Genomic DNA, 23,783 nt, shown 5'->3' with positions numbered 1-23,783 from the left:
GTCCCTAGGTGTCACTGCCGGAAAAGGCAGTGTTTGTATAAAAATGCCTGAAGGGAGCTATTATTCTCACCAGAACAACTACATTAAGCTGTAGTTGTTCTGGTGACTGTAGTGTCCCGTTAACACACGTTACGGGTGATTTTCAACATTTTATTAAATATTAAATGTCGTTACCCGTCTAAAAAAGAAACGATCATAGAAACCAACAGAATATCGCTCAACATTTAGCACTTGGCTACAGGACAGCATGACATGTTAAATCCCTTTCTGTGCATATTTTTAGCAAAAACCTGAAATGTTATCATTACCTCCAATGGCAGTACAGCGAGATGTTATTTCCCATAACACAAGTGCCATTGAGTACACATCTGTTTGCTTAAATGATTCCATGTTCTCCAGATTAATTCTAGATTCCAAGACCTCTGGAGCCATATATCTCGCTGTTCCAACCTATAGAACAAAGAATTTAAACATTGTAAATGAAAGTCAAAGTGCTGCAAACATTGTCTACATATGTATTACAAGAATGCCATAACATTAATACACATGTCTGCCAAACATAAGAATAGTTTAATCCCTTAAGGACCAAACTTCTGGAATAAAAGGGAATCATGACATGTCACACATGTCATGTGTCCTTAAGGGGTTAAAGAAACACTCCACACACCTATAGTGCTTTAACAATGGAAATTGCCACTTTTATAAATGAACTGTGCTACACCCCTGACTGTCAGACTGGTCATGTTACTTCCTTGTTGTTTAGCACGGTGGAGCTTACCTGCTGAGGCAGGTAGTTGCTCAGTGCACCTGTCTTAAAAATACTTTTCATTGAGCTGCATTGGGAAATGTGTGATTGGACAGCCAGAGAAAGTCTGGGCAGGGCAAGAAGGTGAGGGCTTGCAAAGGCTGCAGACAAGAGATCTGCAGCTTTTACAAGGTTTTTTATTTTATTTTTTATAAACCTCAAATTAAAAAATGCATTATAAAATGAATGCATGTTTCAATTGAGGGTATATCAATTAAATAGTGATTTGTAATATTATTTGGGCAGTGTGTGTGTATGTGTTAGTGTCTATATGTGTGTGTGTGTGTACAGCATTCAAAACGCCAACACTACATACAACCACACCTCTGCATTAAAATACCATAACTGAATACAAACACATGCCACACAAGTACATCGCTGTTTTCAAATAGTAACAGTACATACAAACATACAACTGGATTCCAATGTTAACACTACACACAAATACAATCCCTACATGCACACACATGCTCTATACAAAAACTTGTCTACATTTAAACTGCTCACAAATACAACCTCGCGAGCATCGGCATATGTTAGATCCCCAGCTGGAAAAGCATTGTGGCCGCTATAGGGGGCCCAAGAAAACTTCTTTCACCAGAGCCCTCTTTACAATAGTTCCACCACTGCTTTAAAGACTATGATTTTGACAGAAATAGTAAAATATGATTTGGAACTTAGGGAATAATAGATGTAAATAAAGTCTTTGGTGGAGAGTAATGACAGGGTTTGTGAAGATCAAGTTTTGTTCCATTAGAACATAAAAACTGGCATGTTTAACACCTGATTTCATTCACTTTGTAGACTGTGGAGTCCTCTTCAACCTATCGTTCCTGTAAGTTTTCTTGTAATTGTCCTATTTATAGTTAAATCCCCCCTCTCATAATATTGTAAAGCGCTAAGGAATTTATTGGCGCTATATAAATGGCAATAATAATAATAATAATGAAGAACGTGCTCAGTACTTCTTGGATGAGGAATTTAAAATGGTTATGTGATAATTTTCCTTAAAGTGAACATGTCGTGGCAGGTTCACTTTAACAGAGGAATTCCTGTTATTGCTGTGCCAGAGCGCAGTAGGACCATATACATATATATATGTTAAAGCATACACTATTCTTTGCAACTATGTTAACTTCCAAGTTAACTTCCAAGTTAGGAAAGTCACTAAAACAAATATAGTTTTGCCACTTATGCTTGTTATAGGCCCACTGAATATCTGATTGTACGGCATCATCAGCCTTGTGAGAGCGGTGAACCAGACATGATATGTCACCCATGGATGCAAGGCCAGCAATTCTAGGTTTGCCTACGGCTGCCTGTCATTCATTGGCTATATACCATAACAATGCGCATTGCCACACACAGAAACATGCAAACACTGCCACACAAAGATACACACTGACACACACAGTTGTATACAGACACATATACACACAGATAGACTCTAAGAGATAAACACATATGCACACTGACACACACATATTGACACACATGCACATATACAGGAACACTGACACACATGCACATATACAGATCACACACACTGACACAGATACAACAAACACACATAGATACAGTTATCCTGCTGTTCTGCACATCTCAAATGCTTTCCCTCGTGTCTGGTAAGTTTCTCTGCAGCCCTTGAATTTACTATTTCAGGGCTCCATGGTGCCTGTGAGAGCATTGGTGCCCTGAAACAGTGACAATAGCTGCACGGTTGGTAATTCCATGCCTGTTTTCCACCACGCCTGTTCTTACCATAGTCTTTCTGGCCTGTCTAAACCAACTGTGAATTATTGTATTCCCTGCCTGCACTGTACAGGAGAATGTATGTTTCCATGTGTAGAGGAGTAAGATATAGCGACGTGCACATAACAAGTCATGTTTAGGGTAAAATGTTTTTTTCCCACACTGACAAATGCATTCAAAATGCACATATTATGCCCTTCCACAGTCACAGAGTTCACGTTCAGATGGAATTCATAGAATCTTAATTCCTAAAAAAAATATTGGTAGTTGTTATACCAGAAGATATATCATATCTTTATTATATTGTGGTTTTCCATCAACTGCATGTTATTTATTTTCCCTGTAAGCCATTTTTTCTGGACATGTTGCAGTATAGAGGACATTTTATTATCTCTAACATTGCACACCACAAAACGTCTACACAAGATGCATAGATCTATTAAAACGAAATCTCCACATTTTTAAATACTTTGCAACACTCATGCATCTTGTAAAATGTATTCAGCATGAATGTAATATCATATGCATTCTCAAACTTAAGGGGTCTTGAGTTTAAAAACAAAATATGGTTCAGTAGAACTGAATTAGAGTTGTAATGAACAGTTAACAGCTACTCCAAAAAATTGGGAACTCTTACTCACCTGCCCACTATTAGCAAGATCATCTACACTTAGAGAAGGGTCTAACCAAAGAGATAAGCCAAAGTCGCACAGGCAGCAAGTCAGGTCATTTTTTACAAGAATGTTTGAGCTTTTTAAGTCTCTGTGAACAATTGGGGTTTTATGTCTTCCACACGGTGTGTGGTCACTATGCAAATGGGCCACCCCTTGAGCCAAAGAACCTCCAAGGTTTAAGAGACCATCCCAACTGATGATGTGCCTTGTTAGGTAATCTTGCAGATTGCCTTGTGAATGAAAGGCAGTGATTAGCCAATACTGTTTCCCAAGATCAGTCTTCCTCTCTTCAGCAGTTAAGAACTGCAGAATATTTTCATGTTTCAGATTTATGTCTGAAAATATCTCTTTCTCCATCTTCCAGGATCCATACTCTTCATAAGGGAAAATTTTCACAGCGACTGTTTCAAATTGTTCGGAAGTATTTTGCTTAAGTTTTGCCTTGTACACTTCAGCAAAACGGCCTTTTCCGACCAAAGTATCTAGTTCAATGGGTAGGAGCTCTGTGTTGTGATTCAGGTTGTTGGCACATGTTGAGCTGATATCCGAACGGTCATCATCGATCATGATGGCATGATCATCACTGCATCCCTTATGCTTTGTGCATTTTTTATGCTTGTCCCACTCACTGGGGTGTTTGTTTTTCCTTAGAACACGGTAGCAGTAAAAGGTGATAATAACTGCTACAGCAATCCCAATTGGTGGAAGAAGACTTATCAGTGCCACGTAAGGGTTCCAATTTTTAACCACTAAGGAAAAAAAAAAATACAAAGAGTTTGAATGATATATCACACTATATAATTATATATATATAATATAAGATATAATACAAAATATATATAATACAATTTTAGACTTTAGAGGAGCCAGTTATCCTCCATGTGAACTTTGAGGGCACTCCAGGTTGAAAAAATATACGTTTTTTTTTTGTTTTTTTATGCAAAAGATGTGCTACTTCAACTCAAAAATTGCACTTACCTTAAATTACATATTTTGTAGATTTTCATTCTGACTACTGGCTCTTACAGGGTAAGATATGCATTTGAGTTCTGTTAGCGCTCAGAGATTCCCTTTGACATTACACACACGGTGATTCACTAAATGATTGCACATTTCCTAAGGATGGAACCAAACTAAACTTGCATGTCGGAGCACTCTGATCAGAGGACCTTGGAAGCCAACCAATCAGAGCTCTGTAAAAGACAATTCAAAACATGGCCTTTCTCGCATTGTCAGTCAAAGCAAAACTCTCTATGGGCTCATTTTGATTTTTTCTTTACGGATTCTTTTTTTTTTTATAGTTGCATTGGTGGATTTTTATTTGCCTTTTTTGAGGCTAAAATAAGGAGATTATAAAAGAAAATTTACTTTTTATAGGTGTTAAAATAAACTTTTACAGGCCCAAACCGAATAGCCATGGATGGAAGCATAGATGTTGACCAGTGTAAGACATCGTAGCTTGTCAGTGTTTAACAGATATGCCTAACCAGGGCACAGAGGGTGGGGATTAAAGAAGACATTGTACCTCCCTGTTATTAGATGGCAGTCATATTGACCTCATTAGGCTTTTCTTTTTTCTGTTTTACTGCTGGCCAACCACTACATAAGTTAACCTTTGCACCTTCAAGGTCTTCTAAGCTATTTAATTTCAGAAAGTAAAAAAAAAAAAAATCAACCAGACTAAATTTATGGATAAGTAAATAGACATTTAAGTGTTCTCTTACCAATGTTCATGTTTTTATTTTGGTTTTTAAGTTAAGATAACTTTGAGCACCATAAAAAAGATTGCATCATTGTAGCGTGCACTCATTCTCTATTCCCAAAAGAACGTCTAACTGCAGGGATTTCCAAAGATCAATGCAACTGTAAGACTTCTAATGGAGAAGGTAGGTCATATATTATAGGTGAGCCGTATTCACAATTTGAATGGACATCTTTCTCCTCCTCTTTCTGGAGAAAAGCCTAAGCCGTAGCTATGATCGCCCTTGGGGATCACTGCACACACCAATATTCATAAAGCAGTGACTAAGGCTGTACATAAACTACCCCAGCTAAGAGTGTCTCATTCTATGGGGTCTTTGCCTGTCCCTTAAACCCATGTCCATTAGGCAGTTTATACCCGGAGAACAACTCAACTCATCAAACAGGATAAGTGTACAGCTATTAATTTACACACCGATCAGGTCACTATCTAGTATACTGGACTGTGTGCGGCAATCAGCAGAGCCTTAGAGGAGAAAGAGAGCTAAATCCAAGTTAGGTACACATTTTATATCAGGGAGACGAAACGAAGCATTTTGGCTACCTGATTGACAGATCATTGAAGTTTTAAGCTACTCTCAGAGCTGAGAGTTAATGCACCATTAGTTTTACAATATTTTACAATCATGATGGTGCTTAGAGCCTTTAAAGTGCATTATGTCAAATACAGGCAGGGACAGGAGGATAAAATAAGCAAAGAGAGAGCGGGCATTAAGAAGATAAGAGAAAGAGAAATAAACAGAGGTTTAAAGGATCACTATAGTGTCGTTTTCCTGACACTATATCATCCTTAGGACCCTCCCACCCTCAGGGCCCCGCTCCCGCTGGGCTGATGGGGTTAAAACCCCTTCAGCCACTTACCTTTATCCAGCGCAGGGCTCCCTCGGCGCTGGTGACCTCTGCTCCCCCGTGGACATCAGCTCCTGAGTGGAAGAGCCGCGCGCGCATTCAAACAGTCCATAGGAAAGCATTTCTCAACGTTCTGCGCGCTGGATGTGAATTTCTCATCCAGCGTCGGGGAAGCGCCTCTAGCGGCTGTCAGGAAGACAGCCACTAGAGGTTGGATTAACCCTGCTATGTAAACACAGCAGTTTCTCTGAAACTGCTATGTTTACATCTGAAGGGTTAAAACCTGGGGGACCTGGCACCCAGACCACTTACATTGAGCCGAAGTGGTCTGGGTGACTATAGTTTCCCTTTAATAAGAACTCATAAGAGTAAAAGAGTATACACAATAGCAGAGTTGAATTGCTGAAGATCATTGCCTTAACTAATATATATCTATATATAGTAGTATTATGCAGCAGCAAACTTACCTTCACGAAAGTATAAATTTTTGTTGCATTCGCTGTCATTGCACGAGCACATATACATTGTCTCACCAGCAGCCATCTTCTTTTCTTTCATTAGGCACTTTGAGCTGTTGTAGTCATCTAACATGTGATCAAACAGAGGCTTCCTGGGGTCATGGCACATTGCATCCATGGTAGTGGTCTCACTTTCATCCTTCCTCCTTTGAAAAAAAGCAAAAGTTATCCAAGTAAAATACAGCACATGCAGTAGGCTTCAAATGGCACTTTTTTCATGTTTTCTCTCATAGGTATTGATAATTATAATTTCTCAGTATTTCTTTACTTATAATTTTTTTTGTTTTTTTGATGTTGAACTTTTTTTTGTTATTTCGTTACAAAAACAAGGTGCACTTACCACTATACATCTTGTTCTATCCACCAGTTATTCTCTACTTTATTCCATTTCTCTCAGCGTCCCCATTTTCCCTATCCTCTCTAAATATTTATCATTGGTGGCAGGGCTGGACTGGGAGTAAAAATCAGCCCTGGAAAATTTTGCCAGCGGGGACAAATATACAGGTATTTAGAATTTCACTTCTAATTTAAAAATATATATATATACATTTGTGCATATGTATAGATGCATAATACTCCAACAACTCTCAGATAAAGCAAAACTATATACTGACACGCGCACACTGGATCCATACTGACACGCGTAATACCTTCACAAATACAGAATAAACACTCATAGTTACTCCCTCACAGGTTCACAGGTTCACAGACCAAAACACCAGCAAGCATAATTACACCATCAAATATACACAGAATATATATACCCTAAGAATCAGTAAAATGACTTTGCTCTTTCAGATGGTCTGTACTCAGCTCCTGGCTGAAAGCTTTAATCCAGCAGAAGGGGGAATCCAAAGCACAGTGATAATTTGTACATGGGGGGTTAAGGGTACTGCTAAAATCCTCTGAAAGCATGCTGATGACAAATAAGACAGGGAGGCTTAAAGGTACACTATAGTCACCCAGACCACTTCAGCTCAATTAAGTGGTCTGGGTGGCAGGTCCCTCTAGGGATAACCCTGCCTGATGTAAACATAGCAGTTTCTGAGAAACTGCTATGTTTACATCTGGGGTATTAACCCCTTCAGCGCTGCGGGAGAGGGAACCTGGGGGTGGGGCCACCCTCAGGGTACTATAGTGTCAGGAAAACCAAGCGGTTTTCCTGACACTATAGTGTCCCTTTAATCCCAGCAGCTCTCAGACAGGCCTCCCTGCTCACCCCTCTCACTCCCAGCCAGCAGCTGACTGGCCCCTTGCTCACCCCTCTCACTCCCAGCCAGCAGCTCTGACATACCTCCTTGCTCACTTCCAGCCAGCAGCTCTGACATACCTTCTTGCTCACTCCCAGCCATCAGCTCTGACAGGCCTCCCTGCTCACCCCTTTCATTCCCAGCCAGCAGCTCTGACACGCCTCCCTGCTCACCCTTTCACTCCCAGCCAGCAGCTCTGACACGCCTCCCTGCTCACCCCTTTCACTCCCAGCCAGCAGCTCTGACAGGCCTCCCTGCTCACCCTTTCCACTCACAGCCAGCAGCTCTGACACGCCTCCCTGCTCACACATCTCACTCCCAGCCAGCAGCTCTGACATGCCTCCCTGCTCACCCCTTTCACTCCCAGCCAGCAGCTCTGACAGGCCTCCCTGCTCACCCCTTTCACTCCCAGCCAGCAGCTCTGACAGGCCTCCCTGCTCACCCCTTTCACTCCCAGCCAGCAGCTCTGACAGGCCTCCCTGCTCACACATCTCACTCCCAGCCAGCAGCTCTGACATTCCTCCTCTCCTCTCCTCCTTGCAGTTTACACACAGGAAGCAAAACTTTAAGAAGACCCGTGTGGGGTGCCATGATGTGCCTGATTACCAGGTCACATGATTTCTGTGTGTGCAGGCGGTCAGGCAGGGACTGGGACTGCCATCCTTCCTGCACTTACTCCAGGCTCCTGCTGGCTGCTGCTCCTTATGTCTAGCTCGAGACAGACAGAGTGGATAAAGTACCTTCTAGAGGTGACAGAGGACCTTCATTGCTCATGCAGCCCTGACATGAGTGTGTCTACTGGGGGCAGCACTGTGCGGCTCCAAGTGCCATGGCCCACCGGGAGATTTCCCGGTATCCCGGTGGGCCAGTCCGGCCCTGATTGGTGGTAATAAACAGGGCTCTGTATAGCACAATGTAGTGACAGATCTGTACTTCCTTCTCCAAAACAATTATTGATCCAATACAGGTGTGATATTATCACGCTATCGGTATCTCACAGTCAATTGCACGTTGTAGAGGGAGTGCATAAGTCATACTACAGCAAATAACAGTAAAGTACAGTAAAACATTTTATATGCTACATATGTTTTTCTAGCTTCTCCTTAAGTGCTGAATGCAACTACAATGGCACCAGCTATATATTAGCTCAGGACAACAGATAAGAAAATTACAAAAACAAAAAACAACAACACAAGATAGGTATAAAAAGTATTACTGTTTCTAGAAAATTAGTTCCTTAGGGGACAAGGCTACATAACACTTAAAGGGACACTGTAGGCACCCAGACCACTTCAGCTCGTTAAAGTGGTCTGGGTGCTGTGTCCCTTTTGCACCTAGTGGTGCAATGTCAAACTTTGCAGTTCTAGAGAACATTGCAGCTCTAAGTCTGCCCTCAATGGCTGTCTATCAAACAACTGGGGGCACTTCCGGAATCGGAACAGACTTTTGGTTCGTTATCTGATGCTGGACATCCTCATGCTCTGCATGAGGACCTCCAGCATCAAATTTGTCGCAGCATTTGCCGCACATGCGCATTAGACCCTGCTCGTCGCGGGAGGAGCTTTGACTCAGCACTGAGGGACATCAGCGCTGGGATCAGGTAAGTAAATAAAGGGTTTTTAACTCTTTATTTACCAGGTAGGAGGAAGCGCGAGGGAGGGGGAAGGCAGAGGGATCGGTAGTGCCAGGATTACAGTTTTTTATTCCTGGCACTTCAGTATTCCTTTAAATAACACTTTAATACTATCAGCCAAAACCAATTGATTATTTTTTATTTATTTTTTTATCTGGATTTAATGCCAGTCAAATTTCAAGCAGCCGAACTCCATAAGAGGGTCAGTTGCTTGACATAAAACCATTGATATATGTACATCGAAAGCACATTTATCACCATTTTTAATGACTAACCTTGTTATGTCGCAGCGACTGGCCATGTCCCCATGGCTGAAATAATCAATCTTGACGATATCAGCCAGTCCAATGCTTTCCTACAGGAAAGCATTGGGAGGATATTGCGCATGCATGGCAAAACGACACACTGTGCCCGTCATAATTTCCTTAGAGAGATACATTGAATCAATGCAGTTCTAAGGGGAGCATTCAACGTCTGAGTGACTGCCACTAGAGATGTTGCTAGGCAGCAATGTAAACACTGCCTTTTCTCTGAAATGGCAGTGATTTCCTTGCTAAGCCTGCAGGGACTTGCTATAGACACCATAACCACTACATTAAGCTGTAGTGATCTTGGTGACTATAGTGTCTCTTTAGTATATCATACTTGCATTAATATACAAATACACACAACAGCCTTTATACACAGCCCTATTTACTCGCTACATCCCGTTTACCCACACTCAATACATGCCGGCAGGAAGAACAGGGATGGCACTGATCACAGCTCTAAGTAGCTACGAGAAGGTAGTGGAATGGAGGGTTGACTTGGCGTGGGCCCTGGGAGCCCAGGCTTTGAACTGTGTAAGGACCCCAAAATTTCTGATGGCAGTCCTGAACATCACTGCCTTACATTCAGACCACCTTACCAGTGAGTCTTCTTATGCACATCTGCCTACCTGATAGATTGTAAGCTCGCTTCAGCAAGGCCTTCATCTTCTCTAAATATCACTTTTCTATAATTGTAAGGCGTTGTGGAACATGTTGGCACTATATAGATACTAATAATAATAATTTCACCAGGGACAGAATACTGAGAGGACATGCAGTTGTAGGGCATTATGAAAGAGAATACCTGACCCAGCAAGTATGATTTTGAATATTACTGGGGTGATTGGAAGAATAACTAAGATTAGAAAGGTGACATTTTACTCAACCTTGTTAATTATTTCAATTGACATGGTAAAACTATCCCCACTTTAATTTCATTTATCTGATTAGCCAAATACATACTGATGTCAAAATAGGTCTCAAGGAGACACTTGAATAAAACACAAGTGCATTGTTAACTAGGAATTTAGCAGCACTGCGATATTATAAGCACCCAACCTAAGACCACCTATCAAGCTATCAAACTGCCTTATACAGAAATAAACCAACTTACCAGACAGCTACGCAAACTTCTTTTGCGGACTCACAAGTTGTGACAATTGTGCAGTCATTCTCACATAGGTCTTGTGTTGTATCACATTTTGTTGTAACATTAACAATACATAAATAGCACTGTCTGTTAAGAATAACGGTCCCATCATCCTTGGACTCATAAAGATTGTCTAAAAAAAAAAAAAATAGAAAAGAAAAGAAAAGGCGATTTTAAAATGGTAGCATCTTAGCAGGGATCAATAAACGTAAATAATGTCATAGCTATTCACTGGACAGCAAGTCTGAAATGTTTAATGACATTCTCCAAAACGTTCTAAACGTTCTGTTGGCAGTATTTGGAAAGCAGTTCTTTGTCTGAATTTGCAGCGTCATGATTTTGATCTTTTTACTGTACACTGCTCCGCAATCAGCAGAAATTAACCTGTCACCGATTTCCATTAAAAATTATTTATATAATATTATTATATAATTATAATTAAATAATTGTGTATATATAATTTTAAATATATAATTTATTTCCCACATAAACCACACATAATAAGTAAGATGCAATTGGCTTTTGCCTTTTATAAAATAAAATTAAATAAAAAAAAGAAAGAAAGTATAAGGCAATGTGTAAAAATGTCTAGGTATTTTTTTTATCCAGCACACATGCTGAACATGTATCCAGAAATCGGTTACACTATCCTCTTCTAAGTAAGGGGTCCTAGGGACCTCATGCTATCATCAACACCATACCACCATATTCATAGGTCTGGATAGAAAAATGAATACATCAATCATTTCATAGAAGCCTACCTTTATTGGTATTTTGCACAACTATATTGTTGCTTAGAGAATTCGGATCATCTGAAATAAAAGGTAATAATTCAGGTAAAAATGATCAAAATCTAAACAGCACTAAATAAATAGGCAATCGTAGATAAGCAACATTATATTCTTTTTCTTCAATAGAAAATGTGTTTCATGCACTACACAATTTCTCTTGAATAGATATGTGCGTACAGATTGGTATTTCCCAAATTATGTACAAAGGGGTGGAGTGCCCATGTGCCAGTGATGAAATGCAAATCACGAGTGTGGAAAGGTTCATCTGAAAAGGTGCTCCATCAGGCAAAAAGGGAGCCGTTGTTGACTAGGGTTGTACATGTGTAGTTATGGTACTCTAAGAGATGTCATGCAACGTACTTGTCCAGATAGATCACACATAAGGAAATTATAACAATTTGATAAGGGGACAAGTAGGCAGTAGTCTGGCTGACCAACTATTAGATCTTTGCTCAAAAGGTCATTACTCAAAATAAAGACACGCCTGAATTCATCAGGTACAATGCAAATTAACCAGCTTGTTTTAGTATGTTCTTGTTTTTTTTGAACTTTGAAAAAGTGATATCTTTATTTATAGTGACAAGGCTTTCTAGAACAGAAGTATAGTGGTTATAAACTAAAGTGTGAATTGTCAACAATTCAAAACTAATTTCAAATTTTATGAAGAGTGGCGGAACTGAAGAAATCCTAAATTCAATATTTCAGAAAAAAACAGTAGCGCCCTAATTAAACCAGGCCATTTCCAAGGAACGTTTAACCCCTTAAGGACACATGACATGTGTACCATGTCATGATTCCCTTTTATTCCAGAAGTTTGGTCCTTAAGGGGTTGGCATTAGGTCATACTATATTAATTCAAAAGGGAAACCAATGCTTAAAAACTAAAGTTTGCATTGAAATATTTTACCTTCGGTGAACATGGAATACTTATGACAGATTATTTTTATTTCTGAATTATTGATGTTTATCAAGATTTATGTGTGACATTCTGAAAATATTATGAAGGGGTTACCTCTATCAACCAATAGTGTTTTACTCAAACAAGGAAATATTAGAAAATTAAAATACAATATTTTCAGACATGTATTTGGAGACAGGAAGCAACCTATTTTGAGATTAAAACCATTTTCAGTTTAAAGAGAGGCAAAATAAAATTCAGTGTGTTTCAAAAACTGAAATATGGGTCAATGCAATGTGTTCACATTTTAAGTCATTATTATATCACCAAATCCATGATACTGGTTTTAGTTTTCACAATGGGAATTCAATGAGTTTGCTATAGTGGCTATGGTACCAGAAGTGCCATGGCATCCTCCCAGAGTAAGAAGTCGAACTGTCTAAGAATGGTTCACATTGCTTTAAATTCTATCCTATTTGGACCATTGTGGTTTTAGAACTAAAGTCGAATCTGGAGAAACGGCAAACTACATTGACTGCAGATTCTAAAAAGAAAAAGAAAGCACTGTCAAGATTTGACACCTATAAAAAGCTTTCCATGGCTGGCCATTTGACTCTTTAGACTAGCCCGGGCTTTAACTTGAAGCTATTTTTTAAAATAGCAGGCACGTGCTAGGGGAAACCACAAAAATGTGGAAAGAGTGCTCAACATTCTTCTCATATCCAACACCAGTTGCGGAAACTTAGAGAGGTTAACCATTGTTGAATGACGGTATGACTAAGTACATCATTGCATCTCCCCGTACTTTGAGCATGTTAATAGTTAAATCTTTCTATTTTATATGACGTAATTATATAGGTTATTTTTTCATCTAATTTGTGCAACAATACTACTATATTATTGATTATAAATAAGTGTACTTAACACAGACACACGGGACATTGTTGATGTGTATGTTACATACTGTGTATCTGCTCGTGTCTGCATGTAATTTCAATGACAAAACTAAACTAAATAAATTAATTAATAAATAAAAACTACAGCGACAATGTGTTGAAATGTGTACACATTCTGCTTAGCATTTGTGACTATTGAGAAAATACAAACATATCTGTGATGCTATCTATATTATGCCTTATGATATATAGCTATTTCACATTAATAAATTGATATAATTACCTAGATTAGTGGAAATTCTTGATACTTTTCTCATCATTACTTGATTATGCGTGAATGTAGATTTAAAGGGAGTAAATGTCTAGACATCATAACCCCTTCATCTCATTGATGTGGTTATAGTGCTTGGAGTAGTGTTTGGAGTCCATGGGCTGGCATCAAGGGACTCGAGCCACAATAACCATTTATTTTACATTAAGTAGTTATGGTGTCTAGAGTGTCCCTTTAATGTAGACATTAACTTCATTTAAATAAACATACATGTATAATCAAGTAAAGATGAAAAAGTGTCACCAATCTAGGGCAATTTCTACTTTGCAGGTTAAGTAAAGCCCTGTGGTACTATGACAGTATGACAGTATGCTATGGATTAAGCAGGGGCAAAGACTGGACTAGTTGTGGACTTGTGCCTAGAACTGATCTATCTATTGTTTGAGAGAGAAAACATGTTACCTATTTGACTAGATTGGTTTAAACCATATATTTTGTCACTGGTGTAACAAAGCTACATCATATTCTCATCAGGCGTCTTGGTGTAAAGAAATTGTGGTTAGGATGCACATTCATGCATCAATGTGAAACCAACATCTAGTTTCATTTGGCACACATTTTAAGGATCAAAACAATAAACAAATATTGGAAGTACAGATTGTAGGAGGATTGGAAATGTGTAATGCCTTCATAATAAGAGGATCACAATATCCATGCAGACTTGCAGGAGATAAACATTACTCTGACAAAAATAAACATCTAAATTGACACCGCTTTTAAAAAGAATATTTTGAAACGCTCAGACACACACACAGGCATTGAAGGAAGATTCACTCACCTAGAAACAATTCAAGCCATAATATTATCTTACCTACGGCTCCTCTGAAGAGAAGATCGTCATTGCACAGTAAGCCCTTACAGGAGCACATGTATAGACTTTCTCCCACTGATTCCTTCTTTTGCATTTGACATCTCTCTGATATCGAGTTGTCCAACCTGTGACCATACAGCTCTGCTTTTGGATTATGACACATGACTTCTACTGTACTTTTTTCAGTGGAATTTCTCCTGCAAATAAAACAATCACATGGCATTATTAACTGGTCATATGTGGATAAAAAGAAAGATCAATCATGGCCTTATGCTGCTGTCAGACCACAATTTCCACAGTTCTCTGTCACGTGTTGTTTTCCAAAACAGATGGAAGTTGGACACTCCTGCTCAACACAACTCATACACAGGTTAGTAATAAATTACAAGATGGCTGCTCAGAGGGCCACTTACTAGTGATCTAATGAAAGAGCAAAAGGTGTGTTTCCCCCTCGTACATTACATATTTCATACATCCTAAGAATCTCTATTTTGGACCCATATCTCTCTGTCCCTCTTTTCTGTCCTAATGTCCATCTTTTTCTAGGAGCCCCCTATGGTTGATGTGTCTGAGTGTACAACAGAGCTCCACAGCGTTAATATTCACAGTTATATGTTTTAAACTACTATAAATGTGTTTAAAAAACAGTCTATGTAAAAAAAAAAAAAGATACATTGTTTTTGTTTCTGGCACCATAACAACCTAATTTCGATGGTGCTTTACCGTGTCACAACTGGGCCTAAATAATTGTTATAATTGACAATAAGGTACAAGCAACATACACTTCCTAATCAGAATGTAAGCAGTTCAGCTACGTTATTTCCATTGTTCTTAAATAAGTTTGGTTACTTAAATAAACATGCTGCCATATTATGCGTCTCAAAATAAGTAAACAACTGAATGCGTAATATACTTACCAGACTGCTACACACACTTCAGATTTTTCACAGAAATTAGAATTGTCACAGTTGCTTCTACACAACCCAGAACCAGCACATTTGGTAGGCCTTGGTTCACAGATCCTGCAGAATCGTTCAGTAATTTTTTCGGTCAATGACTTTTGGTATTCTGTCACAAAAAGAGAATGATAAATAACAGGTTTACATCTTGCTAGAAAAAGAAAGAAACATTGGACGAGAACTCCGATTTTTGCAGAGAGTATATATTTATACTTATTACATAGAATCTGTGCAAACCACCATAAATAATGCAATAAGATCTGTAATCCTTCAAATCTAATTTATTTCAATTGAATTTTTTTTTAAAGAAAACCTGTTACAGTCTGACACATTTGTCATTAATTGTATATATTGCATTGTACATTGTACATATTCAGTGTATATTCCGGATATAATGCAAATCTCATCTGTTTCAAAAGTCCTTATTCAGAATTCTGATGAACAAATGTGGGTTTCTTTACTGCTCTATCCCTCAAGCAGGCAATATAAAAATGCTGTGTGTGACAATGTTAATTCCTTAACGTTTCAGTCCTTGTGTGGACTTTTAAGAATTGTGTGTTTCATTTGCATGTTTATTGCACATCTTTCAGAGAATGACAATATAATCTCTGATGTGTTACCACCAGCTTGCTATATCAGCTCCAATCATTATTTATATTAACCTCTCAATGTGTGACATGTCATGATTCCCTTTTATTCCAGAAGCTTGGTCCATAAGGGGTTAAAGGGACACTATAATCACCAGAACAACTACAGCTTATTGCAGTTGTTCTGTTGAGTAGAATCATTCCCTTCAGGCCTTTTGCAGTAAACACCGTCTTTTCAGAGAAAATGCTGTGTTTTTTTTCATTACAGCCTATGAATAACTCCACTGGCCACTCCTCGGATGGCTGCTAGAGGTACTTCCTGGGGCAGTGATGCACACTGTGCAGCACTGCCATTCAGGGCCTCCACCCTCTGCATGCAGACAATGAACTTTCCTCATAGAGATGCATTGATTCAATGCATCTCTGTGAGGAGATGCTGATTGGCCAGAGGTGTGTTTGACTTGTTTTGGCTCTACCCCTGATCTGCCTCCTTGACAGTCTCAGTCAATCCTATGGGGAAGCAGGCACATCAGGGGCAGAGGCAGCAGATGTAGATATTAATACACGTAAGATTTTACTATATTTAGGGTGGCAAGGGAGGCCAGGGGGAGCTAAATGGTAGTTTTAACACTATAGGGTCAGGAATACATGTTTACTGCTTATTTTTGTTACGTGCTACACTTACTGCTTGATATTAGCATTTCACCTGTGTGTTTTATTGCATATTGCTGCGTATAGTAAAGATTGTTATTTATTTCTAACATTAGTATTATGTAGGTTGTATATATTGTACTAGGCATTGAATCTTACTAATAATTACACACATATCTAGTATTGTTTATAATGGATATCTAACACCTTTATTACACTGGGGTTGGCATACATATCTAGCCAAAGGGATTGGCTTACTGACAGCTTTCCCATGTAATTTATATGATCTTACCTTTTTGGTGTGTAGGTATAGCGGTAGTGCTGCTCAGAGAAACATGATTCTCTGTAAAAGAAAATGACATCATGTAATGATGATGGAAACATATGTAGACCAGTAACAAGTTTTAGTTTGCATAATAGTTTACTTTTAATTATAACAAACAAAACAGCAAAGGTACTAGAGAGCAACTAGATTTAAAAAATCTAAACGCTGAACCATTACAATGAACAGGTATGTATCTACTTACAAACATTAGGAGACATTGAACCAGGAAAGGGTGAGTTTGGAGAGGGTGCATGCCAGAGACATGTCACTGATAACATAGGTAGGGAAAAATGGGTGTGCCAGATTGGCAGGAGGTTATGCTAACTGGGCAACTAGAGATGTACTTATGTAAAGCACATAATTCTGCTATTGTGTTCTTCTATGGGCAGCTAACCATAAATTGCAACAGCCTCTTCAATGACCATTCACAGAGTATCTCTGGTTAATGATGCACTTGATTTTTTTTTTTGCCATACCATTGGTAAGTATCGTGAATTATTGACTTGTGCAAGATAAATAGCTCACATATTGATATAATGCGTGATAAAAATGAAACACCTATGAATTTCAAAGCATCTTACCGTTTTGGAGTGAAGGCACGTTTACATTGTTGAATGAAACTGGATTCTCTAAAAAAAAAAAAAAAAAAAAATGGAATATTTAAAAAGTAAAAAAACATCAGCTTAAAATAAAATGTTGTGTTATACTTGTCAATATTTTAGAAAGAAACCCAGGCCACCTAAGTCCTGTTCACCTATTAAAGGTATCTTTTAACCCACCCCAGAGCCTGACACACTGCTGGGTCACTGTAACAGGACAAAGTAGACCTATCCTGCTACACTGTCTGTCACTTCTTCAGGGGACCCAAGAACCACCAGTTCTTCCAGGCAGGAATTATTCCCTCTGCCCTTTCTGTCTTCCAAGGTATCCACCACTCTTCCTCTGCTTCCTCCACATAATGACTTTACAAATGCACCTGTGGCTCACAGGTCCTCCTGTTTGCATACAGGTCCCCTGTTCAAGGAAATAGTGCAGCCAGACAACAGGTCCTAACACTCTGCTACTGGAGTGCCTGAAAGAACCCAACAGGACACACAGTGCCTAATGGAGCTACCACAAACGAACACTATCATTTTAGGAATATAAAGTTGTATTATTAACACTAGAGTATCCCTCTGCCTCCACGCTCCCCTCTGCCATGAAAGGGTTAAATAACCCTTTAAACACTTATCTGATTCCAGCTCAAAGGTCCTTGTGGGTTGGTTTGGGCTTCTCCTCCGATGTCAATTGATGGGGGTGAACTTAATGCACATGTGCAATGAGAGCCGCACATACATGAGGCCTTCCCTATAGGAAAGCATTCACTCAATTGGGATTTAGAAGATTCTGGACATTCCTAATACCAAGCATGAGAACGTCCGGCGTTGTTTCATAGAGTTAAACTCTATGCAGGAAGCAAGTCAAGTGGCTGAGAGACCGCCACTAGAGGCAGTCTTAACCCTGCAATGTAAACATTGCATTTTCACTAAAACTGTAATGTTTTATATAGCAGTGCTAAGGGGACAGAGTCACTGCACCCAGACAACTTCCCTGAGATGAAGTGATCTGGGTGCCTATATTGTCCCTTTAATTTAGACCAAGGATTTTAGTAGAAAACAATTAAATAAAACTTAACACACTGCCTGTATTTTCATTGCTATATATATGCAAATATATACACCCATGCAAATTGTCTTGGTTAACATTTTCCGATATTGAGCATACCAATGGAAAGAGAGGAGAAATACTAAGACAGTGATACTGTCAGATAGAGATTCAGTTACAGGCATCATCAAATGTGCTCATGATCTGGTTAACGGAACATAGTTAAAGTAGTGGAACTACAATCAAGGGTGTCTGATCATTAAACAGTGACTTGTCGTGAGGTTAGATCAATAGCTGAGTTTAAAAAAAAAAAAAAAGAAAGAAAATGCTTGATTTGTAATATTATCCAAGTCAGCTATGCTTTGAGCTCCACAACTAGCCTTAAATGTGATATTCAATTTGAATACTCACGTTAGTAAATAACCCTATCAGTGTTATTCATGTTTTACAAATACGCATCAATTCATATATCATTTTATAATGATCTCACTTTTAGATATACTGCATGGATACATACATTATTTACAGTTATATCACTTTTACAAATACTGCATGGATACATACATTATTTTATAGTTAACACGCAGAGTTTTGATATTGCATATGCTTAGGGATTTAGTAGTTCCACCAGGGAATATTAAAATAATCTGGGAAAGGACATATTTTTTCGCAGAGCGCCAGAAGCTGCAGTTTGATGATGTACTCAGCTGCTCACAAACCATAAACCCAGGGAAATAAAATGTCAGCACGTTTTTAAATGTATACTAATGAGGTGTATGTTACAGTAGTATCGCTGGTGACATTTGAGACTGAGCTCATATTTCCTGTTCGATGTAAGAGAGCATTATAGACACAAGTGACTAGAGTGTCACAGGAACATTCACTGTTGTTTTCAATAAATCTTTCAAAATACAACTGTAAATATGTGTTACTGTAGGCAAACAGACTGAAAAATATGTTTTTTTTTTATATCTTGAAACGTAAACAATATCAAATAGGCATTAATGTCTTGTTTTGTTTTATAGGAGTTATCGTTAAAGAAACACTATAGGGTCAGACACACAAACATGTACTCCTGACACTATAGTGTTAAAACCACCATTTAGGTGGCTTGCCCCACCCCCTTAGAACCATTAGAAGGGGTTATTTCCAGCCCTGCAGTGGTGCTGGCCCAGCCCCCTGATCCACCGCCTTGGTGACATCATCACAATAAGGAAAGCATTCAATTGGCTGAAATTGGCAAGCAGGCAGGAAGTGGGCGGGGCCAAACATAATTTTGGCCAATCAGCACCTCCTCATAGAGAAGCATTGAATGAATGCATCTCTATGAGGAAAATTCAGCGTGTCCATGCAGAGCGTGGGGAAGCTGAACAGCAGTGCTGCCTACTTTGCAACACTGCCTCAGAAAGAACCTCTAGCAGACATCTGAGGAGTGCCCACTGGAGGTGTCCCTCTGTAAAGGCAGTGTTTACATGAAAATGCATGAATGGAATGATTATACTCACCAAAACAAAAACATTAAGCTTTAGTTGTTCTGGTGACTATAGTGTCCCTTTAAGCACTCTGCATGCTCTTCTGGTAGGGGATATGCTTCAAAAAGTCTCATCGCCTCCCCAAGCACCCTTTACTGTGAGCAGTTTTAAGAATTCAATGCTCTTGTGACACACTGGCAAGCCAATCCCTTCTCTGTCGCTGGCATAATGTTGACATTTCCCTTTCATATTAACCATCGAAAGCCGCCTGACCTTCAATGGCAACAATATGCTATGCTCATAGAAGAAACACATGTAATTATAGTCATACAACACCATTTATACATTACCTAGGTTCTTTAACCAATAATTATATTATGATGGGTGGCTAAACATGAATTGATAGTTAAGCTTTAGGGCAAGTTCTTATTGAATTACCATTGTCCCAAGCTCTTTTCGAATGTGGTCATTTGCATATTGGGAGAAATATGACATTATACGTACACGATAAAATGTATTTTATAGACTTACCCCTTAAGGACACATGACATGTCTGACATGTCATGATTCCATTTTATTCTAGAAGCTTGGTCCTTAAGGGGTTAATCTATATGTGAACTCTAAAAATGTATCATTCTCTAAAAGGCAAAAACAACGTTCTGGTGGTATACAATGGAAAATACACCACCTGTTACGTTACTTTGATTAGTTTATAGTTAGTAGGTCACACATAAGACAGCTGCAGCATTGTACAAATGTATGCACAACCAGATCATATATTACCAGGGCAATGTGGCTATTGTAAATTCTGGCTAAATATGTTTAAACAAATGGTTAAAGAGACAGTCCAAGGGCCATAATTATTACCTGAAACTGAATTTGGTGCTGAGAAGTTGTTCCTGAAAATGTACCTGTGAAGTGGCACAGCAACCAGAGCTAGGCATGTAAGGGTGCTTTGTGCATGTGTACACCATACAAATACTTGGACATCTCAATTAGGAAGCAGTGCTTCCCCGTATGATGTCAGCAGGAAGTGGGGGAAGTCTAAGCGCCACTGATTATCAAGATAGAGGTGAAAACAGTATAGTTTTCATAGGTATGTTTAGAAGGACATTTTACTTGCACTATAAGAACTACAGTGAACTTGCGTGATTGCGGTGTCTAGCTTCTCTCTTAAAAATAAACTGTAATTAAGAACTAGAATGAAGACATGAAGTGTGAATCTAGGTGTGCACAAAAAGGCTGAAACATGTCAAAACGTAACATTAACAAACAAATCAAAAACAATTTAAATATTTCTTTTAGAAAACAAACATGTTAAAACACACAAACACACAGAGATGTTCACATTTTCAAATCGTTGTATCTTACCTTTCATACTTTCAAAGTAAAGTAAGTCATTGCACTCCTCCCCTTTACACGAGCACATGTATAGACTTTCTCTCGGTGATTGCTTGTTTTGCATGACACATTTATCTGATACAGAGTCACCCAACTTGTGGCCGTACAGTTCTACTTCTGGATCATGACACATAACTTCCATTGTAATGGTCTTAGTGGTTTTTCTCCTGTAGTCCAAAGAAGAACACAACGTTACCGGATGTATGGGTCAATCTAACAGAGGTATCTCTTTACAACAACAATGTCTAACATGTCCCCTCCTGTGGAACTATAATTTAAATTATTGCCTGCTTGATGTTGTATGTAAAAAACTGCTGTTGGTCCACAGTTGGGCAACTTTTTCCTACACAATTTTTCCAGAATCTGTTACTGAATTCCACAAAGTTCTTAAACAGCCACGGTACTAGTAACCTGATGCAAGTGTATATCTTTCTCCATCTGCTTTGGGTAGGTTTAACAAAAGCCTGTGCTCACGTAGTGAGCAAGTTTATTTAGGACACCTGTGATTTCTGGGCTAGTTTTGGTTGAGAAGTATTGTATGTGATGTCACCGTATGTAATATTTATGTGTAGGTTTGTGATGATACGACTAATATCGTGCGTGGGTACTTCCACTAACTTGCACAGCTGATCACTATACTAAGTGCTATGATGGGGGCTTGGAGTCCCTTTATCCACCAGCATTCACATTAAAGCAGATCTTGGATAGTTACAGCAAGGAAAGAGACAGCCAGCTTCTTTCTTGGTACACACAGCAACAATCTTTATTTTCAAACAGCAACTGGCAGGCAGATATCTCAGCATGGGGGGGGGAGGCTCTGCATCTTGTGCCAAGTGACACATTAAAGTCTCTTTTGTCACATGTAGCATCTATGTATATTTGTTTAGAGGTCTCCGAATTTGGAAATGTGTTTTTTGGGGGTGTTCGTGTTAATGTATGGGTGTATTTGTGTGTAGGGTATTAAAAATATATTTCGCGCCACGGTTGGTGTGTGCTAATGTGCCTGTTTGCATTAAAGGTAAATTCTGGGAGAAATGTACGTAGAGTATGAGTGAATGAAGTCTGTGTTTAGTTCCCATTCTCTCTGCTTCAGTGTCTGTCCCAGTTTCTATCACTGCAGTTATCTATCCCCATCTATCACCAATTATGTCATTTCCACCCCTTCCACCAATGCCTTTACAATGTTACCCTAATGTCTCTACTCCAACCACTCTCTAGTGTCCTAGCTCCAATTGCCCACTTGAGTCTATGTCTAACTCCTCCAACATACAACTTTGCCATTTCTCCCTCCCACATTTGTCTTTTACCCATGTCTGACTTGTACATATTCCCATATCTTTCACTTGCAATTTTTTTCCCTCCAGACCTAAGGTTTCACAGCATCTGCTAGGCTTAATGACCCTACCCTTAGAGTAATGTAACCAAGTGGTAATATTTAAATATTGAATATATAAAATGAAATAAACATACCAGACTGCTACACATACTTCTGTTCCATTACAGATAGATGTTACACTGCAGTCACTTGGACAGATAAAATCACCAGTACAAGTTGTCGGTCTTGGTTCACAAAATTTGCATAACTGGATACGGTCTTGATCACTGCTAAGCATCGGGTATTCTGTAATGAAAAGGAAGATTAAATAACAGGTTTGTTAGCAAATGTCTCACGCATGAATGTTTTCTAGACTTTTAAAAAGCAATTGGGGTGAAGATGAGGTTGATTAAGTCAAAATTTTGGTAAGGGAGAAAACATTAGATGGTGTTTAGATGTGGATACAATGCATAAAGCGTTCATAACATTCTGATTTTACAGTTGATATTCAGCATTATTTTGCAGCAAAATTTAGGTTTGAGTCCTGATTTAGGGTTAAAACCCAACAGTTTCCAATAGGTCTGGTTTTTTTTTTACATTTATTAAAACCAGTGAAATGTTCTATGCAGTCCAAAGTCTGAACAAATGTTTCAAATTCACACACTGCCTAAAGTAGGTGCAAACATTATTTTCACCTATTATTACACAATGCAATTATTTTTTTTTAAATCAAAATTGTTGTGGCTGCATTTTTCAACTACATGCCATTGACGTATTTCATAAAAAGACTTTGTCATTACAATGTGGGCTTTCAAAAGTTCAATAATTTGCTACACTATTACTTTTATTTATACATGTATAATATCTATTTATATATGTATGTTTATTGTTGATAGCTGATTCAGAGCAGTAGGAAACATGTAGTAAGCCCTACTTATATATTTAATGGTACAGCGATAACCTACTCCTACGTTTTGTCTTTGCATTTATTGGTAACAGTAA

At 38.7% G+C, this 23,783-nt stretch overlaps 1 protein-coding gene across 1 annotated transcript in view; it reads right to left on the bottom strand.

The window, feature by feature from the left end:
* Positions 1-23,783, bottom strand: part of TGFBR2 (transforming growth factor beta receptor 2) — a 74,123-nt gene that overhangs the window by 6,223 nt on the left and 44,117 nt on the right. The window contains exons 2-12 of the mRNA XM_063452214.1: positions 22,937-23,087; positions 21,437-21,633; positions 17,531-17,578; positions 16,917-16,967; positions 15,345-15,495; positions 14,428-14,624; positions 11,462-11,512; positions 10,665-10,833; positions 6,309-6,505; positions 3,199-3,980; positions 309-450 (exon numbers count right to left, since the gene is read on the bottom strand). Coding sequence (XP_063308284.1) covers positions 309-450; positions 3,199-3,980; positions 6,309-6,505; positions 10,665-10,833; positions 11,462-11,512; positions 14,428-14,624; positions 15,345-15,495; positions 16,917-16,967; positions 17,531-17,578; positions 21,437-21,633; positions 22,937-23,087 — 2,136 coding nt within the window. The remainder of the gene's footprint in view (positions 1-308; positions 451-3,198; positions 3,981-6,308; positions 6,506-10,664; positions 10,834-11,461; positions 11,513-14,427; positions 14,625-15,344; positions 15,496-16,916; positions 16,968-17,530; positions 17,579-21,436; positions 21,634-22,936; positions 23,088-23,783) is intronic.

This window comes from Pelobates fuscus, chromosome 4 (genome assembly GCF_036172605.1).
Source record: "Pelobates fuscus isolate aPelFus1 chromosome 4, aPelFus1.pri, whole genome shotgun sequence".
In the NCBI taxonomy this organism is placed as follows: Eukaryota; Metazoa; Chordata; class Amphibia; order Anura; family Pelobatidae; genus Pelobates; species Pelobates fuscus.
Note: the sequence above shows the minus strand (reverse complement) of the source record. Positions and strands in the feature narration are given on the sequence as shown.